Here is a 9,811-nt window from a genome sequence, read left to right as displayed (position 1 = left end):
TCAACCATTCCTTCCCACCACTTCAGAGTTCCCAGAACCCCGTGGCCTCGGAGCGTTGATCCGCAGTGCAGTGATCACAGACAGCATGACGGTATCGTAAACACGAAACTCCATAGGGGACTGGATGTTCGCTGTCCCCGGCCCCAGAATGCGTGAGGACGTGAAGCCACAGAGGTGCTAGCGCCACGGTAGCCACCGTGTCACTTACATACACGTATCAGACCGGCAGGCTGCACACTTTAATACACAAGGTTCCGTGTCAATTATATAACAGTTTAAAAAAAAAAAAAAAGCAGCAGTCTCATGGCTGGCGTGTGGATAAGCAGAATGCTGGGGATCGAGCCAAAATAAGACAATACTGAAACCGAAATCCATGCTGATATCCGGAAGTTAGGGTGGTTCTGGATTACAAAACAGTGTTTTTCTTAGAAAAACTTCAAATTTCTCGTGATTCCTGCCTGGCATTTCCCTCCACTTAACCATGTCATGTGCAGGGTAGATATTCCTGGGGGTTTTCCAAGTCTCTACCTTGGACTTGATTCTCATGCCCTGGCCTGGGACTGACCAGTGGCCATCAGACAACAGAGCATCAGGAGTCCCCACCACCGTCACCTACTCAGCCAGGTCCGAGGGGCTGGGGGCGGGGTAATGCTGGGGGGGCGTGGCTCCAAATAGCCGGGCTGCGGGAGGTACAGCCCCAGGAGGGAACACCCACCCGTGCTGGTCCCAGGGCTGAGGCTGCCACCAGGGGACAGAGCATAGCATCCCAGGGTACAGTGACCCTCCCTCACTCGCAGAAGCCCATCCTGGGGTGGGGAGGCGGAGGACTCGCTGGGAATCCGTCCCAGCGCCGGTTCCCAGCAGCACCCTCCCCTGCCTGCGGAGCAAAGAAAGCCCTGCGTTTGTTTCCCTTGGAGTTCAATTTGGTGCTCAGTCCCCTGTTCGCCTGGGCCCTTCCTATGTTTGTTTTTCCTTTCTCGTTCTAGTTTCCTTACATCTAGTTCTGTTTTAACAGGTCCACGTTCTGTATCGACGGCTCCCTCGAGTACCTCTGGCATTGGCAGGATGCACGTTTAACCTGCGACGCGACTGCTAAACCAATCTGCAGGACTGGTCCCCGCGCCGGGCCAGCCGCAGGTACGACGGCCTGACCCGGGAGGTCATCCAGACTCTTCAGTGACTTCCAGTTCCTCTTCTCAGTTCATCTTTCCTCCGAAGCATCCCCGTCCCTTCCCCTTCGCCCTCTCCCACCACCCCAAATGCGGACGCTTGTCTCCAGTTTCCTCTCTCTGGCCCCCAGCCTCGCCCCACCCCAGCCTCACCCCACCCCCGCCTCGCCTGCGGTTCAGCTTGTTCCCCTCACAGTCTGCGCAGCCCCGACTTGATGACGCCCCCGCGGCCTGACCATGGGATTTTCCTGCGCTGGCTTCCCCCTCTGGGAGCAGGGTCAGCGCCCAACAGCCACCTACCTCCCTGGCGCCCCCGTCAGGGTTCACGGCAGCCCCACATTCCCTGCACGCCCCACCCTGCCCAGCACACATCACTCTGGCTGCCTTTGCGGTGAAAGCCTCTCCTTGACACCCCGTCCCTCAGCCAAAGCGCACCTCCCTCTCCAAAGTGACAGTAAAAACCCAAGCACGTGCCGGTCAGTGGGGTCCTCCCTGTGAGTTCTGGAAGCCCGTATGGACTCAGGGAGGGGCTTCTGCCGGTGATGAGAGGCCGCGGCGGACCGCCAAGCCCCTGGGGTCTGCAGGTATGCGGTGGGTGACACTGTTCCCTCCGCGGTGGCTGTCCCCTGCTGGGTGATCCATGTCAGACAGAAGTGCCTCCCGTCCTCCCTCCGTATCAGCAAGGAGCAGCAGAACCTAGTTCCCTTATCTGGGCAGCCAGGAGGACGCGGCCCGTGCAAAGGCCGGGGGAAATCAGAGGCGGGGTCCGGGGAGGGGTGGGGAGGCGGAGGAGAAAACAACTTCCTGGTTTCCCTCCGAGGCTCAAGAAGGACGCCGAGGGTCTGGGGGAGTGTTCAGGTGGCTTTATTTCAGCTAGTGCCTGAGACCTCCCCGTGCTGGGCCAGAGCGATCGGGGACAAACAGCGGTTTCTCGTGCCCCTGCGGGTCAGGACCGTCTAGTCTAGTGTGTTCGGAAGGAAGCCAATCTTTCCACTGCCCGGGGCCGTTCCCACAGCAGCTGGGTCGAGTGGTAAGTCACCTCCGTCCTCAGCCGGGGAGGTCTGTGTGGACCTAGGATGGTTTCGCTTTTGCAAACGTCTGTTCATGCCCTCCGAGGGAAGAACCCAGACCTCTCAGCCTGTCACAGGAAGCTGTTCCAGGGGTGAGCAAGCTTTTTAAACGTGCAGCTGTCACGAGCGGCACCCATGGTGTGAAACTTGTCCTTGGCTGTCTTGCTTACCTGGGTTTGCCTGTGGCATTAGCACGCTCCTGAGCCCCCCCGGTGCACAGTGACCAGATCCCATACTGCAGCCGCACTGGGGAAGGAGGGGTGTGTTACAGAGATGTTTATTTCCACTCTTTGGAACTGTAGACCTCCTCTGGCTGAAATGACACCCCAGGGGAGGGGAAGCAGGGCTACATGGGCACTCATCTCTTTGGCGTTCCCTCCAGAACCACGCAGCTGTATGCAGGAAGACAATTTTTCATTTTGCCCTGGCTGGGTGGCTCAGTTGGTTGGAGCATCATCCTGGGTACTGAAAAGTTGCTGGTTCGATCCCTGGTCAGGGCACGTGCAGAAGGAAACGGTTCAGTGTTTCTCTCTCACATGTATATATATATATTTCTCTCTCTCTCTCTCCCCCTAGATCTCTCTCTAAAATCAATAAATATATCCTTGGGTGAGGATTAAATAATAATAATAATAATAATAATAATAATTTTTCATTTCTCTGCAGGGCAGCCTGACGATGGCTAATTACACATTGGCACCAGACGAAGAATATTATGACATCCTCATCGAGGATGACCTGAATAACAGTGTCACGGAGCAATGCCAGCAGTACGACGCCGCGGTCCTCCTGGCCCACGTGGTCCCCCCGCTGTACACCATGGTGTTCCTGGCGGGGCTCCTGGACAACTTCTTGGCCGTGCTCGCCCTGGTGAAGTACAAAGGGCTCGGACACGTGGAGAACATCTACTTCCTAAACTTGGTCGTTTCCAATTTGTGTTTCTTGCTCACCTTACCCTTCTGGGCTCACGCTGCCTCCCACGGGGGGATCCTGGGCCATCCCATGTGCATCATTCTCGTGACACTGTCCTCCGTGGGCCTGCACAGCGAGGTGTTTTTCAGCACCCTTCTGACTCTGCACAGCTACCTGGTGCTTTTCCACACGAGCGGCTTCTTCTCAGCCGCCAGGAAGGTGTCCTGCGGCATTGTCACAAGTGTCCTGGCCTGGGGGGTGGCCATTCTGGTCACTTTGCCTGAACTCCTGGTGCACAAGTCTCGGGTGGAAACCCAGCGATACCAGTGCCTCCTGATACGGCCTCACTTCCTGCCGGGCGAGGATGCCTCCTGGGAGCGCTCTCTGACGTTGAGGACGAACGTCGTGGTGCTTCTTGTCCCGCTGCTGGTTTTTATACTTAGCTCCGTGCTCTTCACGCGCAGGAGAGAAACGCTAAGGCCCGGGGACAGCAAGGACGACCTTGTCAAGCTCGTCTTCGCCGTAATGGTTGTTTTCCTTCTGATGTGGGGGCCCTACAACGTTGCACTGTTCCTGTCTACTTTCAAGAAACCCTTCTCCCTGCATGACTGCCGGAGCAGCTACAGCCTGGACAGAGGTGTTCAGGTGACCAGAGTCATTGCCAGCACCCACTGCTGTGTCAACCCGCTGCTCTACATGCTTCTGGACGAGGCATTTCGGAGACACCTGTGCTGCCGCTGTGGCCTGGGTGGCGACACTTCCCTGCCACCCCCTGAGGACCCTGCACACGGCCGGCCGTGGGAAGGACCTGAGCAGTCCACTGATATATAAACCAGCCTCCGTCAAAGTGGGACCAATAAACATGGCTGCTGGGTCTTGCCACACTGTTTTGTATGATTGTTTTACGCATTTGGATATGAAGTCAGACGGAAAAGGGGGAGGGGAGGCAGAGGCTTACCGAGCACTGACGTGCGTGGGGCGCCGTGCGGGGCTCTGCACAACGGGAGCCCCTTCGAGCCTCACTTCCCATCCGTGGTGCAGGTGGCGTCCGTCTCGTTCCTCTGAGGAGGAAACCGAGGGTCGGAAACGTGTCTAAGGAGACACACAGTGGCAGGGCTGGGACACAGCCGTGGTGGCGTTCGCTCCAGAGTCTGTGCTGTGTCCAGCGTGCCCAGCTTCCAAATGTTGGGCGAGGAAACCCATGAGACGAATATGCACTTTTAAAACCAATGGGACCACATTTCAGACTAGAAGTGACCCATTCACACAGAAACAAATTTCAGGCACATTTTCCTGCAGGTCGTGGTAGGAGCCAGCTGGCTGGAGGCAGGGGATAGAGACGGCAAAGTGACGTGCTCCCCACCCCACCCAGGCCCCCGACCTCTCCCCAACCTGTGAGCCTCCCATGTTTCTAGTTCTTTCCACCGTTTAACCACAGCAGGTGTGCGAGTAGGTGAAGAAATATTTAACCTGATACATGTTTTGTCCTACTCAGTTAACATATATGCCTCAGGCCTCAGCAGCCCGTGGCTATAAAACGTCACAATGAGTGTTTGCCCGAGAAAATCCAGCGCCCGCGTTTCTGTGGCATGTCCCGAGCACAGATGACAGAGGACACACAGGATGCCCGTGGACCACAGCCTCTCACCTCCATCACTGAGGAGGGAGGCAGAGGAGGTGACCTCTGGGGAGACCCCACAGGAACACAATCTATAGCAAGCCCTGGCTCCTCCATGTCTTGGTGGGGGCCATGGATGAACCGTGCCCCCCTGTTTATATGTAGAAGCCCTAACCCCCCAGTGGGATGCTATGGGGGTGTAAGGACTCCGGGAGGTCACTGGGGTTAGAGGAGGTCACACGAGGACGGGGCCCTCGTGATGGGATCGTGCCTTCCTAGGAAGAGACACCAGAGAGCTTCCTCCTTCTCTCTGCCCACCACGCGAGGACACCGTGGGAAGGTGGCCACCGGCAAGCCAGGAAGAGTGCTACCCCCAGAACCCGACCCTGCCGGCACCCTGAGCTCAGACCCCCAGCCTCCAGGACAGTGGGGAATACATTTCTGTGGCTCAGGCCTCTCAGTCCGTGGTATCCTGCAGGGCAGCCCAAGCAGACCAAGACAAGACCCTTCCAGGACGACATGGAATAGCAAATAAAAACACCACGACGTGTCGAAAACGAGACCACGGGAGAAAGCAGCCCAGCAGACGTGAAAAGAGAGTCTCGTCGTCGTTCATAAAGAGAAGGGAAAGGGACAGAGGTCTTTTCAGGAATTTATCCATGTGGGTCTGGACTCTGCACCCACCTCTCCCAGCACACTCGGGACAGGACCTCAGAGGAAATGACAGCCTTGGCAGCGGAGTATAGATGCAGGGATGAACCCAAAGAACAAATCCTATGGTGGTTTTCAGAATGAAAACATAGAGTGCGGAGAGAGTGAGGGTCTGCGAACTCTTACAGGGACTGAGGGCGCAACGGTTGCTGACACTCAAAACTCCGTGATGGGCAATCCAACCACACAGCCTCAGGCATTGACAGTGAGAACGCTAACAATTCAGCGAGGTCTTCCTCCCGCGGCAGAGTAAGAAGACAGTTAGTTATCTTAAGGGTAAAAATAACACACGCTTCTCTACAAATGACTGCATTTGAAAACTAACAACCCGTGAAAAGAGATGGGCTAGTGTATTAAGAAAAACTCACTGTGTTTCTGCTGTGACTGTAAATTATTTCCTAATGCAAAAATGTTCCTACCCAGTCAAGGTATTCTGGTTTGGGGCATTTGAGAGAACAATTGAAACCCCATGAACAATTTTCTACTCCCCTCCATGCTACTTGTTGGTGGGCACAAATGAAACACATTTGGAAACAGGAAACACGATTAATATAGTGAATGAAAAGGGAGTAACACTTAAAGGTGAAAAAAAATACAGGATGCCCAGTTAAATTTGGATTTCCCTTACCAATAAATAATCGTGTCTGTTCCCGTTTTTTTCTCACGTGATGCAGTCACACGAGCCCCTGTCATCACCGCCCCCGCAAGGAACTGCGACCTTTTCCTGGTCTCAGGCTCCCACCCCCAGCCCAGACCTCAGAAGACCTTTATCCGTGACCGAGTGCCTCCACAGACATCTCATCTGCACTGAGCAGCAGTCCTACGGGGAAAACTGAGTTGCATCAGTCTGGTTTTTAGGAAAGTAGAAACCGAGGTTTAACTCTCCCAGCTGCCACGTCATAGTCCCGGCTTGTCACCTTCTGACATCAGCGCCGGTTCCTTGCCTGCGCGTTGACTCCGCCCCGGGCCTCCTCTCCCCCCGGTGGGGCAGGGTGGGTTCCTGTAGCTCACTGCGCTGCATCCCTCACAGCCATCCAAAGGACCGGGGGGCAGGTCCCATGACCGCTGCTCCCCTCCCTCGGCTGTCCATTTATAGACGCTGAGAAAAGCAAACTTCTCCAAAGAGCTATCCCTGGCACAACAAACAGAAGAAAATCTTTGATCCCCATTTCAAGACTCTAAACCCCTTGATGTTGCCCCGAGGTCTGGCCTTTAGCTACGAGCTGGGGGATGGGTCACTTCCCCAGAGGCCACTGCTCACCAGGGACTGGGAAGTGGTGTCTGTCTCTTCCTGTGAGAACTAACACAAGCCAGCTGGCCGCCTCCCTGAGCCTCAGACAATGAGGGGAAGGCCCTCTCCTCGCAGGGCTGCTGGAGATCAGGGGGTCACTGCAGTGCTAGCCAGGCCTGTCCCACCGTGGGCCCAGGGGGTCCCTGATCCAATCTACCAGCTGTTCTCCCGATTCCAGAATAGACACACTCAGCTACAGGCAGACTCCTCTTATTGATCCCCTGACCCGTGGAGCGAGGGCAATCATCACGGGCAAGGCCAGGTGGAAGCCCGTGGAACGGCCTCGACCTGCCACAGCGCTAACCGTAAACAGTCCTGTGTGTCTGCAAGGAGTCCTGCAGCAACCTGAAGGATGAAGGCATGTGCCTCCGTCAGAATGGCTGACTTGGTCTGTGCAGAGACCGGGTGGGCCTTGGAGGGTGCCCGAGGACCCCCGTCAGCTTAACCAGGTGGGGACTGCATGTGCAGGGCAGTTTCAGAGGTAGTTTCCACGCCAGGGCACCTCAGCATTTCCACCCTGGCACCTGCTCTGCGGGTGACAGTGTTTTTCTCTGGCCCTAGCAGTACAGACCATCAGAAGCTGTTTGTTTTCAGCTGGCAAGGCCAGCAGCACACCCCCAGGGGAGAGCACTCCCGACCTTAGATCCCACCCAATGCCTGAGGATGCCCAGGGCTGATCTCTCACTGACCAAGGCCAAGGCCTAGCCCAGGAGTTGCTTCCGGAGGGACCCCCTTGCTGCATCTCTGAGCTGGAGAAGCACCTACCCAGGGCCTCCTGGATCTGCTTCCTCCCTCCCCACCACATTGTTTTGCTTTTACCACAGGTCCCCATAGGCAAGACGTAGTGTTGTTTTTCATGATTTTAAAGGTTATGCAAATAGCCTCGTTCTTATAATGGGAGTACTTCTGTTACTAACTCGTTCTGTGCAGCCCCAGGCTGCAAGCAAAGTAAGTTTCTGAATGGCTCATTGCTTAGCCAAGCAAGGAAAGCCATTTAACTATGCTGAGTTAATCGAGTTATGTTTGATTGAAGCAGTAAAAAAAAAAGTGTCCAGAGAAAATAAACTCATTTAAGTCAGTTAGCTTTTCATTGATGACGGTTGCTGGAAGAGTTGAGGACATTGGGAACAATGCCAAGTGTCATTTTGATTTAAATGAAGCAAATGATTTTCAGTGGTTTTTCTTGGCTTTTGACGGGCTGGCAGATGTTACGGATGCTACCTATTGTTGTCCGAGGGGTCAGCAGTGAGTTTGATGCGAGTGAAGAATTAGCCTCCATAGATAGTCCGCATGGAAGAACTACAGGCAAAAATGTCATCAAAGAAAATTGAGAAAATACTAATTCGGAACAATCTGAAGTGAAATCTGCTAAGATGTGTTACAGCTGATGGTGGTTAACATGTATGTTAAGCAAAAAAAGTCTCGGACAAATTTACGAAGTTGTTTTTTTTTTTAAATGGAAGGTGTTTCAAGTCTGGGATTATTCATCAGTGGTACTTTGAGGAAAATATTTTACCGGTAATTCAGGATGTGGATCAAACCAGTGGTGTCAACACGAACTTCATTTGCTCTTACGCACTTAACCATCATCAAATCCTGTGAGTTCTTTTTTCAGAAATAAAAGTTTAATATCCTGATTCACCCTCCTGTACAGCAGTCTGAGGGCTTAGCAATGGTCAGCCGTTTCATGATGGAATTTTGCGGTCAGGACCAGGATTGAATTTTTTTTTTTGAAGAAGGGCCATCCTTGTCTACCTGACAAACCCTGAAAGGCTCTGCAAGATGGATTGTGTTTCTTAATAAACTCAACCTAGAAGCGCGAGGCAAAACCGCACTTAATGCGAAACATACACCGCAGCAAAGTAACGTGACAACTAGTGTTTGAATCACAAGAAGTGTGAAGCCACATTGCCCATACAATAAAAGTTCAGACAAAGGAGATCTCCTTGTTTATACAAATTTGTATTGGACGTAGTTTCTGAGCTCAGACTACTGGTCCGCGTGTCTTTCAGACCTCAATGCAAGACCAAGAGAGATTTCCGTATGTGAAAGTCAACGTACGCCATGGAAGACCTAATTTCAGTTGGAAGTGGTGGTCAATTTAATGACACGCCCCGCTCAGAGGCAAACACCGAGAGAAGAACCCAACACAATCCGATACAGGCCTCCCCGGCGACACACACGCGCAGTTGAAACCGTGCGCTCGCAGACTGGCAGCCGTACGTGGCAGCGCCCACCAGAAAAGACGTTTTCAAGAAGGAATTCGTGTAAAATTTCACCGCAGACCAGTATTAACCCATGAACCTTTGCAATCCATTTTCACAATAAAGAGTACTGATTCTGAGCCCCAATTAAGCAAAACTGTATCCCCACCCCCCCCAAAAAGAACTCCATTCTTCTCATTAGTAGACAGGCCCATATTACAGAAAAACAAAACAAGGGCAGCCCAGTGAGGGGTCTGCCCTGACACTTCCCATCCCAGGTCAGCACACGGGTTCTGGCCCACCGCCTGTGTCCGCAGTCCTTCCCTCTTTCCCAGCGGCTCCAGGTCAACACACGGACTCATTGTCTCAATCCTACACACACACAAAAGATCTCAGAATCGCTCCACCCATTCCACGGAGAGTGCCCACTAGTCAGATATAAAAATGATAAGGACATGTACCCCAAACAGTCCCAAAGGCAGACGTGGCCTGGAGTCGGGGGAAGGGTGTCCCTGCCGGGCCAGGGCGAGCCACTGGTGACACAACGGGGTCAGGCAGGGGCCTGACGGGAGAGCGTCTGAGATGCAACGCCAGTGACTCCCCCACGGGGACACCGGCCTGGGGAGCCACCCTCTGGTTCTCTGCATGGGGAAGTGGCATCACTGTGAGTGAACCCGTGAAAGGGCGTGGAAGACACTGGGAGAGGGAAGGGGGGCCCGGGGCTACCTTGTTCCTGCCTGGTCAGTGTTCTGCTTCTGCGGCGGCCGGAGCAGCTGTGCAGGCCAAGCCCTCCCACAGCATCCAGGTGACAGGGCACACGGGGGCGCCATCCCTGC

General features: G+C 54.1%; 1 protein-coding gene across 3 annotated transcripts; it reads left to right on the top strand.

The window, feature by feature from the left end:
- Positions 1–488: 488 nt before the first annotated feature.
- Positions 489–4,025, top strand: CCRL2 (C-C motif chemokine receptor like 2). Of its 3 annotated transcripts, XM_045857207.1 has the most exons (3): positions 489–624; positions 1,016–1,137; positions 2,906–4,025. In XM_045857207.1, exon 3 carries the CDS (start codon positions 2,918–2,920, stop codon positions 3,980–3,982), a length of 1,065 nt encoding a protein of 354 aa, XP_045713163.1. In that variant the 5' UTR covers positions 489–624; positions 1,016–1,137; positions 2,906–2,917; the 3' UTR covers positions 3,983–4,025. The 3 variants fall into 3 exon arrangements, with proteins under 3 accessions (XP_045713163.1, XP_045713162.1, XP_045713164.1); XM_045857206.1 differs by lacking the exons at positions 489–624; positions 1,016–1,137 and adding an exon at positions 1,992–2,199; XM_045857208.1 differs by lacking the exons at positions 489–624; positions 1,016–1,137 and adding an exon at positions 2,224–2,331.
- The last annotated feature ends 5,786 nt before the right edge of the window (positions 4,026–9,811 follow it).

Source organism: Phyllostomus hastatus, unplaced genomic scaffold (genome assembly GCF_019186645.2).
Source record: "Phyllostomus hastatus isolate PE091 unplaced genomic scaffold, TTU_PhHast_1.1 phas_scaffold_129, whole genome shotgun sequence".
NCBI lineage: Eukaryota > Metazoa > Chordata > Mammalia > Chiroptera > Phyllostomidae > Phyllostomus > Phyllostomus hastatus.
The sequence above is the reverse complement of the archived record's forward strand: the minus strand, read 5'-3'. Positions and strand labels throughout refer to the sequence as shown.

Bases quoted from the DNA above. Each gene is read 5' to 3' on its own strand.
- CCRL2 (XM_045857207.1), top strand. From the start codon at position 2,918: ATGGCTAATTACACATTGGCACCAGACGAAGAATATTATGACATCCTC.